The sequence below is a fragment of the Dromiciops gliroides genome, chromosome 4 (assembly GCF_019393635.1).
Source record: "Dromiciops gliroides isolate mDroGli1 chromosome 4, mDroGli1.pri, whole genome shotgun sequence".
NCBI lineage: Eukaryota > Metazoa > Chordata > Mammalia > Microbiotheria > Microbiotheriidae > Dromiciops > Dromiciops gliroides.
Window position 1 is genome coordinate 391,279,644 of NC_057864.1, and position 18,002 is coordinate 391,297,645.

The 18,002-nt window shown below is 39.1% G+C and overlaps 1 protein-coding gene across 1 annotated transcript in view; it reads left to right on the forward strand.

Annotated features, from left to right (window-relative positions):
• The first annotated feature begins 11,755 nt into the window (after positions 1-11,755).
• AKAP12 (A-kinase anchoring protein 12) overlaps positions 11,756-18,002 on the forward strand; it is a 115,827-nt gene continuing 109,580 nt past the window's right edge. The window contains exon 1 of the mRNA XM_044001529.1: positions 11,756-12,233. Coding sequence (XP_043857464.1) covers positions 12,036-12,233 — 198 coding nt within the window. The 5' untranslated portion in view covers positions 11,756-12,035. The remainder of the gene's footprint in view (positions 12,234-18,002) is intronic.

The following is an 18,002-nucleotide window of genomic DNA, read 5'->3' on the forward strand; positions in this document are numbered from 1 at the left end:
GGCAATAGTTTTATCTTATCAGATAGAAGTGACCTGGACTTTTTATATTTTGAGAAATCTATTTGCTAAATAATAATAAACAACAATAATAGCTAGTATTTAGATAGCACGTTAAGGCTTGCAAGGCATTTCACATGTGTTATCTCATTTGAACATCATTATTCTGGTGACTAGTACATAGGCTTTTAAAATGTTTGTTGAGTTGCTGACTTAATTTTGGGTGGGATTTTAAAATTGTTGCAGTACTACTTTTGTTTACTCATCTAGAAATTCTCTGCCATGCAGCAATGAATATGGAAAGGGTTACATAGAGCTAAATTCTATTCCATATCAACTGTATATGAATGTTTTGCATTTTTTCCATTCAGAAAATAGGAATCATACTCAATTCAATAAAATGTTACTCTAGGCATATAACAGACTTATTGTGACAGTTAATTTTTCTTATAATTAACATGGATAAGGAACAATAAAGAAGGGAAAAATAAAATATATTGTATTTTCTTTATTTCTTCCACTGTACCTAAAAACCATTCCATTACATTTCAGGGTTTCAATGTGTTTATTTTTTTTAATTGATCTCAGTATCATAGGAGAAGGTGACTGTTTAGAACACAAAGCAGATATTCCTGAAAGAAATCTTGAATGTTTGACCTTTCCTCTAACAGCTCTGATCATCTTTCCCTACCACGATTAGATTTCTGGTGTGATAAAGGTCTCATTGATTTCCTTCTGACCATAAAAAACAAAAGCAAGAAAACTGAGAGGTCATGTCAGCTCAGAAGAGTGTTGGGATTCCTTATACACAGAGAGCTTATTTATAAAAACAAGGCATATCTGTTATATATTATTATATAAGTTTATGGTTTTATAGTGTCTAAGTGTTTCATGGTTAGGAAAAAAACAAGGAACACCAAGTGCTTCACAACATTATGAGCTGGCGTTGAAGAATGTTTTGAATTGGGTAGGAGCTCAGGATCACAAATTTGTTCTTAAAATACAGATTTCATATTTCAAGAAAGCTTTAAAATTGAAGGAAAACTATAACCTTTTATATTACAACTTAAAACCCTGCATTTAGCACTTCATCAGAAGATATTCATTAATTTACTGAAAGAAATTTAGTAGGTGTTTATTGCGTGTCTAAATACTATAATGATAAGTTGGAAGAATGCAAAAGAAATGGAAAATTAGTTATCCTCCCCTCATACTCTAGCCAAGGAGTTTACTAATTTTACAATTAAGATTCCAAGCCTTTATCTTGTCAAACATATTTTTTAATGATTATTAGCATTTTGCTTTATAAAAAAGTAATATTCAGTATATCTTATCATTTAGATATGTTTTAACTACCTACCTAGAAAACTGATTAGTACATAGCAATCAACCCACAAACATTGACTACATACCTAATACATGGTAAGCACTGTGCTTGGTCAGGTTCTAGAGATATAAAAACAAACATGAAATGCTCTCTGTTCTCAAGGACCTTTATCTTCTATCAGGAGAAGCACACTACACACACATACAGGCATCTAACTATATCTAAAATATGTACAAAGGAAATATAAGGTAAGAGGGGACACTAGCATCCATAGCCATTAGGAAAACCTTAATGTAAGAAGGCGGGGACATGAGCTATGCTTTGAAGGAATCTAGGGATTCTAATTAGCAGAGATAAGGAGAAAGGGTACCCCAGGTATGCGGCACAGCCTGGACAGGGCAGCTAGGTGGTTTGGTGGATAGAGCACTAGGCTTGGAATTAGGAAGACTTATGTTCCTGAGTTCAAATCTATCCTCAGACACTTATAGCTGTGTGACCCTGGGCAAGTCACTTAACTCTGTTTACCTAAGTTTTCTCATCTGTCAAATGAGTTAGAGAAGGAAATGGCAAACCACTCTAGTTTCTTTGCCAAGAAAATCCCAAATGGTGTCCTGAAGAATTGGACAAAACTGAAAAATGACTGAAAAATAATAACAACAAATATATACAAAGAAAATGTAAGGTAAGAGGAGACATGAGCATCTGTGTAGACTGGAAAGGCTTCATGTAAGAAGGAGTATATGAATTGAGCTTTGAAGGAATCTAGGGATTCTAATAGGGAGCAGTAACAAGGAAGAGCACTCTAGGCACAACCTGAACAAAAATGTGGAGCCCAAAGACAGAATGTTGTATACAGAGAATGGCAAGTAGTCCAGTTTGGGTGTAAAAGTATGTGTGGAGAATAATGAGTTATATGCCTGGAAGCATATGTTGGAGATAGATTGCAAAGGACTTTAAATATCATTTAGAGGGGGCCGCTAGGTGGCTCAGTGGATAAAGCACCGGCCCTGGATTCAGGAGGACCTGAGTTCAAATCTGACCTCTGACACTTGACACTTACTAGCTGTGTGACCCTGGGCAAGTCACTTAACCCTCATTGCCCTGCAAAAACCCCAAAAAACCAAAAACCAACAAACAAAAAAATATCATTTAGAGGAGTTTGTTTTTTATCTTAGAAATAGGGTGGAGAGGAAGGGAAGCGGAGAGGGGAAAAGTGCACAGCAGAAAACAAAAGAAAAATTAGAGGGAAGCATAGAAAAGTAGGGTAGCTTTGAAAGTGATGTAGTACTTATTACCTAGTTGGATTTTTTAAAGTAAACAGTATGAAATGGAAATTTATGGTTTTGTATTGAACCCTCTTATGTTGTGCTGTGTACATGGAAATATATTTTTGTCTTTTGAATTTAAGTTCAAAATGAATAAAAGGTTTAAAAAGTAAGTGTTTTCAATTAAAAAAAAGAAATAATAAAGAGCCACTGAAGCTTTTCAAGCAGGGGAGTGAAATGATCAGATTTTGAAGGGTAAATGATGAATTCACTTTTTGACAAAGTGAATTTGAACTTGAAGGACATCTAGATGGACACATCCAATAAATAGCTGGCATTCAGAGGAGACACTGAAGATTTGTGTCAGATGCTATTTGAATCAATGACAGAGAATGAGATAGCCAAGGAAAAATGCATGAAAAAAAAATAAGAGGATTTAGAACAGGGTCTTGGGGGAAAGCCCATACTTAATTGTGTATAAATCAGAAGAGAAGACTAAGACAGAATCATCACATAGATATCAGAACCCTGAGAGAACAGTGCCACAGAATTTTGGAGATAATGTATACAGAGAGAGGTTGGTAACATCTTTAAATGTTGTATAAAGGTCAAGGAAGACAAAGACTGGGAAAAGGCCTTAATATATGACAGGCTTAATAATCTGGCTCACTGAAGACCTTTGGAAGAGCAGTTTTAGTATAATGGTAGAGATACAAGCCAAACTAGAGTGGGTTAAGAAGTGAATGGTTGGTAATGAAGTAGGAGTAGGGAGTGTAGACATCTTAACTGATTCTTTCTAAATTTTTGTACTAGAAGGGAAGAGAGGAATAAGATAGTAGCCTGAGAGGGTAGCAGGGTCAAGAAAAGGTTACTCTATTCATAGTCATATGCAAGGAGCCAAAAGAAAGGGAGAGTTTGAATGTGAGAGAATGACTGATGTGGCAAGGTTCCAGAGCACACAGGAAGAGGTGGATATTAAGAAGGCCAACTCATTCTTTGAGGTTAGAAGGAAAGATGATAGGATGGGTGAAGATATAGAGAGGTTTTGAAGTATGGAGGAAGGGCAATGAGATGACAGCAAAGAGACTTACAATAAAACTTCCAAAGGTTTTACCCATACTAAGTGGTGCTATCGTAGATACCACCATCCCAACACATGATAAGATACTAAAACTTCAGAAAACTAATATAATTGCTAGTTACTATTAGCTGAAATAATAAGGAAGTTGCCTTTATTTAATACTTATGTCAGAAAATCTTATGTTCCTTGTTTACTTCATTATTGTGTTCATGCAAATCTCATTGGAGTTTAGGAGAACCTTTGAGGACTAAAGAAGAGAAATCAGTTTAAGTTTATTTTGAAATTCCTAAAGGTTATAGCATAGCCCTTTGCTTTGTTACTGCCCAGTGTCATCATCATTTATTGGAGTATACTATGAATATGTTGGGTTATTATGTTATTGTTGTTCAGTCATTTCAGCTGTGTCTTAGTCTTTTTTGTCCCCTTTGGGGTTTTCTTGGCAAAGATACTGGAGTGGTTTGCCATTTCCTTTTTCAGCTCATTTTATAGATGAGGAAACTGAGGAAAACAGAGTTAAGTGACTTGCCCAGTGTCACACACTTAGTAAGTGTCTAAGGCCAGATTTGAACACATGTAGATGAGTCTTCCTGACTTGAGGTCAGTTACTCTATCCACTGTGCCACTTAGATGCCCCAGATTATTATTATCTATAATAGTAATGAATAAGTCTTTTGATTGTTATCCTTGTATAACTGATATTTATATTAAAAAGGTGGTAATAACAGTAATCTTAACTATCTCTGTGGTGGTTTTTTTTGTTGTTGTTGTTTTGTTTTTTGGTGAGGCAATTGGGGTTAAGTGACTTGCCCAGGGTCACACAGCTAGTAAGTGTCAAGTATCTGAGGCCGGATTTGAACTCAGGTCCTCCTGAATCCAGGGCTGGTGCTTTATCCACTGCATCACCTAGCTGCCCCCTCTGTGGTGTTTACTCTGCTCCCAAAGGGCTATGGGCCCCAATCTTTTGTTGATATTTTTATTTATCTTAGCCTAGGTTTATATCACATCTGCTAAATAGTTAAGGTGCCTTTAAAAATATAAATCGTTATGTTTTATGTTTATATCACCTTTATTTCAGAATATGACCCCCCCAAACACAGACACACACACACACACACACACACACACACACACACACACACAGAGCCCATCATCCTTTTTAACAAAGAACAAAAAGAGGGAGAAAATTTGCTAATACTTGACCATGTCTGACAGCATATGTAATATTTTCACCCATATTTCCATACCTTTGAAAAGAAGGGATAGAGATATGTTTTCTCAATGTTATTCCCTCCTAAGGCCAAGCTTAGTTCATTATAATCCTTCCACATTCAGTTTCATTTTTTTATTCTCTCTCTTTATATTGTAATAATTGTGTATATTATTTTCTGTTTCTCTTTTCTTCACTCTGTCAGTTCATATAAATTTTCCTATGCTTTTCTGAAGTCTTCATATTTATCATTTCTTACTGTACATCTTAGCCTATTTGGCTTAGATTCATATACCAAATTTGTTTCACCATTCCCCAGGCAATGGACACCTACTTTGTTTCCAGTTTGTGTGACTTGCCACCACAAAAAGTGTTACAATGAATAATTGGGAGTATACTAGACCTTTCTGTTTTTTTACCTCTTTGTGGTATATGTCTATCAGAAGAATCTCAGGGTCAAAGCACATAAACATTTTATTCACTTATTTAAAACAATTCTAAATTGCTTTCCAGAATTGTTGGATCAATTCATAGTTTCACCAACAGTGAGTTAGTGTGTCTTCAGCATAGTCTATTTCTATCATTTGTCATTTTTGCAAGGTGCTTTTTTTAAAGGTGCATTAAATCACTGTAAAATTTAATTTTTAGGAAGCTGTCAACACTACTAACCTTGAAACCAGAAGTAAATTGATACCAATGTCTCCTATAAATGTAGAGACTGTATTTTCCAGGCTAAAAATGCAGACATTCATTAGTTAGTCATTCAAAGACACAGTTTATACACCATATTACTTACACATTGATAGATATATGATTTTAGTAGTGTAAATCTGTGTGTTAATCCATACTTTTAAATCCTGGGAGTTTCCTTTTTAAAAAGTATTTTGGTCACATTACATAAATTTCTGTTTCATGTTATTTTAAGTCCTTTAGACATTAAACGGGTCAGGAATATGAGCAAAGGCTCAGAATGAGATACAGACTTTTTAGCTCTGGAATAGTAAGTTTCTCTTTGAAGGCTGATATTAAAGTCTCTATTCACTCTTAGGACCTTTTGTAGCTTGCCAGAATGTTTTCTAGAGGAAAACAAGTTTGCTTCCTTGATGCAGATAATTGTTCCCACCAGAAATCTGGAATAAGGTAAATGAGTACACTGCTGAATTTGAGTTGGAGAGAGGTTATGGTATTTAATGTCACTTTTGGGGGTTTTGTGCATTTAGTACAGTGCCTGGAATGTGGTGGGTGCTTAATAAATGCTTGTTGATTTGACTTGACTTCTGTCTTTCTTCCTGATTTATCCCATCGTCCTCCTTCAGAAAATACATTAGAGAAAGCAATCTATAAACTACCCTTTCACCTCCCTGCCTCTTTCTTCTATAGGGTGATTGGTAGAAAGACTAGAAATCCTTGGGAATATAACATTTCCCCAAGATATCAATGAATCTTGGGTGGTTAATCTAATTCTGATGCCTGTCACTCCCAGCAGGATTCCTACAATATCTTTTCAATTCTACCAGTACTACTAGATAAGGAATATCTCTGTCTCTTCTCTAGACTTTTCTTTGTCCTTTCACACAGGCTGGTCAAGTATAAAACCTTTTACCTTGTTCTTATAATTGATCAAGTCAATTCAAGAAATATGTGTTGGGAGACTCATATGAAAAGGGCAGGATCAGGAAGGGGCAGCTAGGTAGTGCAGTGGATAGAGCACTGGGCTTAGAATCATAAAGACTCATCCTCATGAGTTCCAATCTAGTGTCAGACATTTACTAGTTGTGTGACCCTAGGCAAGCCACATAATCCTATTTGCCTCAGTTTCCTCATCTGTAAAATGAGCTAGAGAAAACTCCAAAGAGTCACAGAGTCAGAACTAAAACAACTGAATAAAGCTGTGTGACTTAACTTACTTAACCTATGTTTGCCTTATTCCACTGGAGAAGGAAATTGCAAACAGTATTGGCATGCTATGGTACACAGGATCATTAAGAGTAAGACACAACTGAACAACAACAACAACAACCATGTGCAAAGCACTGTGGTACATTCCTGGGGATACAAGTAATTCAGGAAAAGCTTCAAGGAGATGGTATTACCCAAGCTGAGCCTCAAAGAAAGAGATGTGTTCTGAAAGGTTAGAGTGAGGATGGAGTATAGCACATTCATTCCAGGTATGGCAGTTGGTGTGTGCAAATACCCAGGATTGGGACATGGCATGCTTACTTCAGTGAACAGATAGTTTTCCAGTTTGGCCAAAATATTGGCTATAGGAAAGGGAGTATGAAAAAGAAGACTAGAGAATTATATCGGATTTAAATACCACACTAAAAAGAAGAGAACTAATGAAGCTTTTTGAGTAAGGAGGAGAATTATCATAGACATACTTTAGGAATATTATTTTAGCAGCTCTATGGAGGATAAATTAGAGATGGAAGAGATTGGTGGCCGAGAGAACAAATAGGAAGCTACTATTATGGTTCACGTTGACTCAACAGGACTTGGCAACTATCTAAATGTGAGGAGTAAAGGAGAGGGGGGAAATAGTAAAAGTTATTGAGTCCATGAGAATAAGGATCATTTGAAAGACCTTTGGATAGTGATCATGGAGAAGAGAAGACTAAGAGAAGACATAATATCTTTCTTTAAGTATTTGAAAGGCTGTCCTGGAAGAAAGGGATTATACTTGTTCTGTCTTGGCTCAGAGGTCAGAGCTAAGAACAATGTATAGAAGTTGAAAAGATGTGATCTGGGCTTGATGTCTGGAAAAACCTCCTAGTAATCAGAGCTTTCAAGAGTGGAATGGGATATCTTCAGAAGTTTTGGATTCCCCCTCATTGAAAATCTCCACACATAAGTTGAGTGTTTTATAGTTGGTATTCTTTTACAAGTATATTTAAATTAGATGGCAGGGAGTTCCCTGCCAATCCTGAAATTCTAAGATTCTGAAGTCTCTCAAAACTCCTAAAGTTTTCATGTTATCTCATGAACTTCAGGGGGCCATAGATTTAGAGTTGGAAGTGACCTTAGAGGTCATCCAGTCCAACCTCTTTCATTTTAAACATGAGAAAACTAAGACACAGAGAGGTTAAGTGACATGCCCAAAGTCTTGTTGTTAGTAACAGAGCCAGGAGACATAGCTAGGTGTCCTGATTCCAAATGAAGAGTTCCTTAGACTGCACCAGACTTCCTATCTTTATTTATTTATGTTTGTTTGTTGTTTGTTTTTTCAGGGCAATGAGGGTTGAGTGACTTTCCCAGGGTCACACAGCTAGTAAGTGTCAAGTGTCAGAGGTCAGATTTGAACTCAGGTCCTCCTGAATCCAGGGCTGGTGCTTTATCCACTGTGCCACCTAGCTGCCCCAGACTTCCTACCTTTATATGTCATAGAAACTTGCAATCCTTACAACCCTTAAGAAGCTGGTGGCTTTAGGATTAAGTATGAAGCCAACTAAAGAAGCCCATGGAAGACTACCTTAGTGCTACTGGTCCACACTTCACTAAGCTGTATTCCAGGCAGTGAAGAAAGCAAGTCTTACCTTTGTACTTTCCCAGGGCAGGCTTGGAGCCAGTGTTTACACTGACTAATTTGATACCTTTTCACACTTTGAGCTACCCCTTACCACTTCTTTGTCCTCAGATCAGTCACTAAATAGGAAGTAATTAAAAGACATGCTGCAACAACTTTAGTACCTTTTGCCTCCAAAGTCAAACAGTAGTTTCCCATTCACATATGATCTTGAATCCAAGGTATGGTATATGATTTGTCCCACATAATGAGGAGAGGATTTCTCAAGCTACTGTACAGAAGGGTTTGGTCAATTATCTGATCATTTAAGTATGGGTCAGGTTATGGTCAATGATATTCACAAGGGACAGATTTAAATCCCACATGCTATCTTTGAGGAAGTCTTGTTGTTTAGGTAAGTCTGGTGTTGGGACCCCCAATAGCTTTCCACTTCCTTGTTACGACTTTGTAAGTCTAGAAGCATTAACTGGACAACATACCATTGTCTTCCCTCACAATTAAAGATATTTAAGACATGGTGAACTTGAGAACTTTTATGCGCAAAGTAGAAACCCTTTGATCTTGCATTTCTTATGCCCTATTTTTCCTATCCAAAGAAAAACTGGCTAATAAAGATTGTTCTTTCAAATGGACTCTCCTCTCACTTCTGTACCTGAAAATTCTCCACTTCATCTCCTGGATCTCTCCTCCCTTTCACTGCTAAACTCCTAGAAAGAGTACTCTACAACTATTGCTGCCTCCACTTCCTCCCCACCCCCTCACTTCTCAACCCCTTGCAATCTGGTTTCCAACCTACCACTCTACTGAAACTGCTTTCAAAGGTTACAGATGATCTCTTAACTGCTTAACCTGATAGTTTGCAAGTTCTCAACCTCCCAGACCTTTCCTTTCCTCAGCTTTGATAAGATAATATATGTTAAAACAACAACAAAACAGAACAAAACAAAATGGTTAACACTGTGCCTGGTACATAATAGGTACTATATAAATACATATTGCCCTAGTTACCTCCTTTTTGATAGGACTATTGATTCTTTTCTTCCTTGGATATCCTTCTCCCCTGGCTTCCAAGATACCTTTCTCTTCTGGTCATCTTAATAGCCTGGTGGATCTCTCTCAGTTTCCAATGCAAGATTAGTACCACTTTTACACACTCTTAAACATGGGCAGCTAGGTGGCACAATGGATGGAGTGCAGAGCCGGGTGCTAAGCCTAGTCAGGAAGTTGCTGTTCAGTCATTTTAGTGATGTACAACTTTCCATTTGGGTTTTTCTTGGCAAAGATACTGGAATGTTTTTCCATTTCCTTCTCTAGCTCATTTTACAGATGAGGAAACTGAGGCAAACAGGGTTAAGTGACTTGCCTAGGATTATACAGCTAATAAGTGTCTAAGGCCAGATTTGAACTCAGGTATTCCTGACTCCAGGCTTTGCACTCACTGCACCACCTAGTTGCCCTGCCCAGATGCAAATTCACCCTCAGACCCTTACTAACCATGGGACAACAACAACACAGACTGGATTTAAATGGCCATTGAATATAGTAGGGAAGTTGTGGCAGCGGTTTTGTGGTATACTGAGGTAAAAGGAATAGACAACATTTCAATGTCAGAATTTAAATATCAGGATGAAGCATCAGTTCCTCTTTTCAATCTTTCTCCCTCTCTCCCCAAAAACCACTAAGAACTAAATGCAAGTTGAGAAGTGTTTAGAATGCTTTTCAACTTAATGCCATTATAGATTTCCAATTAGAATAGTAATGATTAATAATCAAAAAATCAAAACGAACTTAATGCATAGACAACTTAACATAAAAAAAGAGGGGGCAGCTAGGTGGCGCAGTGGATAAAGTACTGGCCCTAGATTCAGGAGGACCTGGATTCAAATCTGACCTCAGACACTTGACACTTACTAGCTTTGACCCTAGGCAAGTTACTTAACCCTCGCTGCCCTGCAAAAAACCTAAACAAAACAAAACAAAAATAAATTAAAAATAAATCTTTCTCAAGGACTATACCCTTGTCTGCTCCATCAAAATAAACAAATTCTGATTTTAAAAACATGTTGAAAGTGGAGTGTGCTATGAAGTTATAGATGATCTATCCACAACAAAATTGTAAAAGGAATTTCCTTCAGCATTCCCCCAAGATGCTTGTCACTGCAGTATGTGCAATTAATTTTGCCTGTAAGAGCCTGGTACCCAAAATACCACTTTCATACACATTGTGATCCGAGTAGGGCCAAATCTGGGTAATTATTACATTGAAAAAGAAAATAGAAAAGGATGTGCCACTTCAAAAAAATAAAAATAAAAGGAAATTACTTGCACTAGGTGATTCAAGTCATTCATTGACCTACAGGGTTTAGTTGTTGAGAGAGGTGCTGGGAAGGTATTGGTGAGGAAAAGATGAAGGTTTCCTGGTTTTATCTGTCCCACCACCATTTTGTATGTGTACCAAGCAACACGTCAATTACTTAAAATAAAATTGAATATCATATCTATGAGTATAATTACAATAGAACAAGACCAACATTAGAATTAACTTTGTATAGGGGTTTAATTGAGCACATTTTATAAACACGGGGGAAAATTGGTCACAATTTTTCATTTTATTGGAAGAGAGAAGGGAAATATATAGAGGATGGACCCGTGCTATCGTGGCTACATTTTCCTCATATGTTTTCCCAAGAAAGGAGGGAGGCCGAGTGAATTTATGAGATTAGATGCCATCACATCATTTTGGATGGAGGGTATGTGAAAGTGAAATGGCAACAGTTGCAAAGCTTAGCCATAGTCTAAATGTATTGCCACTCTGTTCCCCTATTAAGCATTTTGATCTGCGTTAATGCTTTGGCGGGGAGCTGCGAAGCTCTTCCCCCACCCCACCCTATTCAAAGAGAAGGGAAAAACAAATGTTTAGAAAACAATTTATGAGAGGGAGGCCTTTTGTTTGCTGGTTCGGGAGCTGAAGGTCAGGCACCACACAGAAAACCTTTCCTTGAGCTATCAATCATTTAATAAAACCCAGATAATTTAATTTCGGGTGTTTGTAGGGGGGGGGCTGCCTTCCCCTTCCTTTCTCCGTGTTCTCCTCCAGCAAATCTGGAGGGGGGGATGTCCACAAAAGCCCAGGTCTCTCTAGATGTACAGGGGGTGCTCTCGGAGGTAATGAGCAGGTTGCTATGAAAGCAGGGGTTAAAGCTTTAACTGGGGGTGTCTCGGCTGGCTCCTATAGCCCCTAATTGCTTGGGGTGGGAGATGCTGCTGCTGCTGCAAGGCGTGTCTGGGGCTGAGCTCATGTGATGAAGAGAGGGAAAAACAAGGGTGGGGGAGGAGGCATAGAGGTGGTGGCTTTTTTTTTTTTTAAGGAGTTTGCAGAGAGCTTGTCGCCTTCATTCGCAGTCCGGGCTCATCCCTAGGAGGAGGAGGAGGAGGAGCAGAGAAGGAGGAGGAGAAGGAGGCAGGTGAATCCAAGTGGCTTGGAACATCGATCCCTAAGGAGCCTGTCCTCTCTCGCTTCCCAGCCGACGGCCAGGAGACTCCGTGAGATTGGTGGAAGAGCAGATCCGTGTGGTGTGTGTGTGTGCGTGCGTGCGGTGTGTTGCGGCTGACCGGGGGAGAACCGCAGTGGAGCCATGGGCGCGGGGAGCTCGACAGTGACGGCGCCGCCGGGGTCGCCGAGGGATGAAGCCGAGCCGGGAGCGGCCGGGGCCCCGGCGCTGGCGGAGCAGGAGAACGGCAGCCCCTCTACCGAGGCTGCAGCCGCAGCTGCAGCAGCTGCGCCGGAACCTCCGGGGGACCACGCCACGAACGCAGCCCCTGCCTCCCCCAAGGTAACGCGTCCTTCTCCCACCCCCACCCCACTCCCGCCTTCTGCCACTCTATCCACGAGGCCGGGGGGCGCTACCGGCTCTGGGATAGGCGTCAGCTTCAGGGGGCCGGGAGATGAGACCCCCTATTTATTATTGGCGCCTGCCTGGGAAAACTTTGTGGCCCCTCCAGCGGTCTCCCAGCGAGCTAGAGGTGAAAGCCTGGCTGGGTCCTCGCTGTCCTCCTCGCCCCCCGCCCCCGAGGCTAGACACCCCTCCGCCCCTCGGGCTGGGAGCTGGGCTGGGGCGGGCTGCACACGCTTGTCCTGGATTCGTGGGGGGCTCGCTGTTGCGCAGCCGGTGGCCCCCCCCCAGCTGCTGCTGCTGCCACCGCCGCTGTCCCCAGCCCCCTCGGCACTCATCCTACCCCGAGTTAGATGCGGTACTTCTTTTTAAACCCCGTGGATTAAGAGACCACGGAGCATCCTCCTCTCCCACCACCCCCTGTGGGGGAAATAGACGGACCCTGGACTAGAAGTTCTCTTCAGTCCCTCTGGTTCTGATGGGCGGGGGTTTGAGAGGACTTGGTCCTCGTCCCCTCCGCCCTCTCCCATTTCTCCTGGTATTTTTTCGAGGGCAAGTTTATGACAGAAGCTTTTGCCTGCAGCCCAAGTCCTCACTGGTGTTGGTACCCTGTCCTGCGACAGCTGCTCTGTGCTCTGCAGGCACCTCGCCTTCCTTATGCAGAGGATGCTTGCGGTGTTGTAGCTCCTTGCCAAGGAAAACCTGTGCAGGCTGGGTTTTCTCAAAGGGGAAAAGCGGTTCTGGAATTGACAAGTTGCCCAAAGTGGGCGGCACCCCACCCATTTTCTCTCAGTTCATTGTCTTTGGACCTAGTTGGATAAATAAAAAGCGGCTTGGAAGTTCTCACAGGATGTTTGTAGATTAATATACACGCAGTGTGTATACTTTTCTCCTGGGAAGATAACTTTGGTTGTAGATGCTTTAGAAGTACAATATTTGATTATGCTGCTCTGCTTAGGCTTGAAAGACAACGTAATTAGCTGATTCTGGCCACTAGGTGTTTGGGTTAAATTTTGGTGTCAGGAATTGAACCTGCAAGCATTTGCTAGTAAATGTGCATGTTTTAGCAAGGCTATTACCTGCACCCGGTTCTGAAAAGTGTATAAATTCATTTCTAAATATTTAAGCGTTAATCCCCCCCCCCAATTTTCTGTTTAACTTTAAAGGCAGAAAACAAAGTTTTACTGTCTTGAAATTTCTCTAGATTTCTATGTGAAAGATTGAGATTTTCTCCCACATTCCAGGTATTATTTGGTCTTAAATATGAGAATTAAGATTTTATTCCTTTGATCTTAACAAATTGAGCTTTTCCTTTAGGCTAGTTATTTGTTCCCTGTTTATTTTGCTGTGAGGGTGTTGACATAAATCATTTTATCTTGATGCCTTGAAGATACCTTACTTATTATAAAAGCTACTAGTATTTGACTTCTGAAGCTGTATTTTAAGTAGCTGACTGGCAATAATAATAAATGGTATATTAAGGTATGAAGAGTTTTTTTTTTAATGGGCGATAAAGAAGAGTTGACTTTAAGAGAATAGTAATACAGCTGAGGTCATAATGAATGGTAAAATGTCCTTATACTTAACATTTTAAAAGCCTATATCCATGATTAGAGTTATATGAGTAACTTAGGATTCAAATAACTGTTAACATTTGTATATAAGTGTTGAAAAAACCAAAACTCTTGACTATTACTTTTCTGAGACCACCAAGTAGAAATCTGAGCTTGGAGATGACTTTTGAATGTCATTATATTCTTCTTAAGTGTTCCTACTGAAGAATGGCCGACTGAATCTCTCCTCCCTGCCCCCAAATCTTGAAACAGCTAAACTCTACAGATGTTCATAATGTGTGGCCCAAAAGTCTTACTGCAGTCCTAAGCTTTAGCTTATAGTTATAGTCTTACAGATTTACAGACTATAGCTTATAGTCCTAGATATAGCTCAGGACTGCACTAAGACTTTTGGGACACCCTGTATATTTTTTAAGTGGTTTCTTAAAATGAAAAATTCATATAATTCACAAACTTGTTGGCCTATTATTTAGACAGCAGTTTGACAACCAATATAAATTTTATATCTTGACTGATTTTTATCGTGGAAAAATGTGCAGGTTTTTTTTTTAAATTTAAACTAGTTCTCCTAAGTTTGACCACGTAAATCTGGAGGACCAGCCTAAGAGAGAAGCACAGTCCCAGAAGCCTGCCTGTCAACTGATGGATGCTTTTTGACTCCAACAGCTCTGAAAGACCTTGTACTAAAGCGTGGGTTGGAGGAGATGAGGTACTTGTCAGTAGGAGTGTCAGCAATATAGAAGCCCCCTTATCAATGTAATCATGAATGGTTTTGAAGTATGTGAGAGGTGCTGTGAAGTACTAAAGCTATTTTTAAAAGGAATCTTGGTTGAGTGACTAGGAAAATGACTTCAAGTTTCTTAATCCTGATACCTTTAACACTACCACCAGCATCATTTGAATCAAAAATTTGCTTGCTCCCTTGAGGTATTCTTAAATTCTGGTCCTTCTTTCATTTTATCTGGGTGCTAGTTAACCCAGTTTTGGAATTCCCATGGTTCTTTGCTTCTGGCCATTTAATTGCTCATTAGCACCTCTTTCTTTTTGGTAAAAGACAGAAGAGATAAAATTCCAATTAGTTTGTTTTGTTCCATGTTGGCACAATTGTTTAATTGTCTTTGTAGAAGACTGAAACCTTTGACTAGAATAGGTTTGGGGTATTTTTTCTTGATTATTACCTTTAACATCATGTGTCACATTTGTGTAGACAATATCCAGTTAACCATACATATCTATTGAAATGGATCTTAAAATTATCCAAATGTTCAAATGATATAATAATGCTTATAGTTTCAACTTGGCTTGAATTATGTTTTGTCCTGTAATATGTAGAGGGGTTAAAGGGTGTGGTGTGAGCTAAGGTTTTTCCTGGATAATTTTCCATTTTAAAATATCTTTTTCTCATTATAATCTTATCCCTTTTGTACAAAATTTATTCATCCTTACCTTAGTTGATATGATTAGACACAAACTATTAGATTGTTAATCACATTTTTCCATTCCTATGTTTATATCAGTGTAGCATAATGGAAAGAACTTGATATCAGTTGTGCTCATTGATTTATTAGCTGTATAACCTTGAGCATCACCTCTGGGTCTCACTTTGGAGCTGTTTCCTGATCTCTAAAATGAGGATATTATACCTATTTCAACAAGGTTTTTGTGAGGAAAACACCAGCATATAAAGCATGTTATTTCTTTACAATGGACAGAAATCGCACCAGTCTCTCCTTTGTGATTTCTAGCTGTTGAAGCAGCTGTGAAGTAAAACCAGTGTGATTGATTACTTTGTACTCTGCCTACAGGTGCTGTCTGTGGTAAGGGAGAATTTCTTGAATTTCATATACACAGACTTTTCTAAAATTCTTGCTCAGAGCAACAGTGTTTTAGTTGGATTTGTGTTGCAATTGTATTTCTTTTTTTTTTTCAATTACTCACTGAGAGATATGCAAATGACTGTGTATACACTATCAAAAGATGATACTGTAATTACATTATCTAGTCTAGCAGGTCAAAGGGAATAAGACAAATGATCAAATGATTTTAGTTGCCCCACCTCAGCACTTAAGTGCATACAAAGGTTCTATTATTACCCTTTAGAATATTTGAATTGAACTATCCAGAAAGAGTATCTTCTACACAGGCTCATGGCTTGTTGCAAAAAAAAAATTTTTTTTTGAGGGAACTCAAGAATCCTTCCAAGAATCTACTAATCTGGGACCGATTTCTAGATTTAGTACTTGTGTGTCCTGTATTGGAAACAGGTGAAGTTAAGTAGCATCTTAATTCTCCTTCATGTGGCCTATAACATAATTTTGGGTAACATCCAGCCTAAGAGTATGTTGATTCTTTGTGTTATGTCTTTGAAAGTGTTTTTATTTTGATGTTTCTAGTTGTATTTGACAGTCACTAGTGAATGAGGGTCAGATTAACTACTTAAAAAGTAACCTCTCCTGCCACATTTTGCTTTCAGATTCTGTGACGGTTTTGTCACTAAGACCCTTGACCTATCTCTATCTCTCCTAGCCTTAAGATGATTAAGTTTTAGAGTAAACTTTAAATAGGCCAGTGCTTTGCATCAGTATGAGACATTATCTCCCCCAGCTGGGGCAGGAAAGTAAGGAAAGAGGTTTGAGCAGGGGGCCAGCCTAGGGAAGCTGGTTATGTTTCCATTACATTTTAGTAAACTGTGATGCCATTATTGGTTAGAAGTATTAGGAAATAATAGACCATGAGACAAGCCCATATTCATCACAGTGTCTGACGATGTACCTAGTAAATTCTTGATTGATTCAAATCAAGGCATTTTCTTGAAGTGGTCCTCCAAGTCTAGGTTGGTTTGTATAACTTTGTTTTGAATTTGTACATTTATCTGTGTATATGTTGTACCCCAGTAAGAGGGAGTCATTTCATTTTTTCTTTGTATCCCCAGGATGAACTTCTTATATGACATAACAGCAGGTTCTTGGAAGGGCACCTGATCCCTAGAAGGTGGTGAATAAATATTTGTGAACTTTTAAAGTAGAAGCATATGTGGATGAATAACATGAACTGATTAGGAGTGGAGGTCATGCCCTCTGTTGTGCAGATTAGGCTATATTAGTCATGCTGATCCCCCCCCCCCACCCATGTTAATATTGGTATCTTGTTGATAGATTTTTTTTTAAAACCCAACTAATGCTTCAGGAGATACTGAGCATTTAATTTTGCATGTGTTGTAGCCACCAACAGCCCGTATCATGCTCATTAGTCATCAACAGTTTTAAATAACATTTATTGATACTTCGGCATAATTATGTGGTCAAGGCTTATACCAAATTCAGTTAGGGAAAAGATCTGAATTCTGTCACTCTTAAGTGGTATTCTTAGAAAAGTAATAGATCAGCACCTCTCTTAAATAGAATGAAACAAAACAAAATGGAAAACCAAATACAATCCATTTACTGGTATAGTAGTGTAGTAGAAAGAGCACCGAATTTGGGCTTAATCTCTAGTCTCTGTTCCTCACTATGAATTTGCATGTATTAAGCCCCAATTTCCTTCTCTCTAAAATGAAGGGTTTGGTCTAATTGATTCTTTTTTTTTTTTTAAGTGAGGCAATTGGGGTTAAGTGACTTGCCCAGGGTCCCACAGCTAGTAAGTGTTAAGTGTCTGAGGCCGAATTTGAACTCAGGTACTCCTGACTCCAGGGCTGGTGCTCTATCCACTGTGCCACCTAGCCGCCCCTAATTGATTCTTTAAAGTTACTTCCAAATCTTAATCTTCTGATCCTCTTTAATTCAGAGATCTGACCTTTAGGGGTTTGTTAATCACCTCAGTTTTAGAACCCCTATCTTAGTGCTGGGATATCCTAATTGATGAGTAACCACAAACTCACTTAGCCAGCCCCAGAAAAGATCATGTTTCATAACACAGTTGGCTACCCTAGCCATCTTGCCATACTTAAAAAAAAAAATTTAATTTAATTGTGGGGGCGGGGCGGGGCAATGAGGGTTAAGTGACTTGCCCAGGGTCACACAGCTAGTAAGTGTCAAGTGTCTGAGGTCAGATTTGAACTCAGGTCCTCCTGAATCCAGGGCTGGTGCTTTATCCACTGTGCTCCCTTGCCATATACTTCATAGGAATACAAACTCCT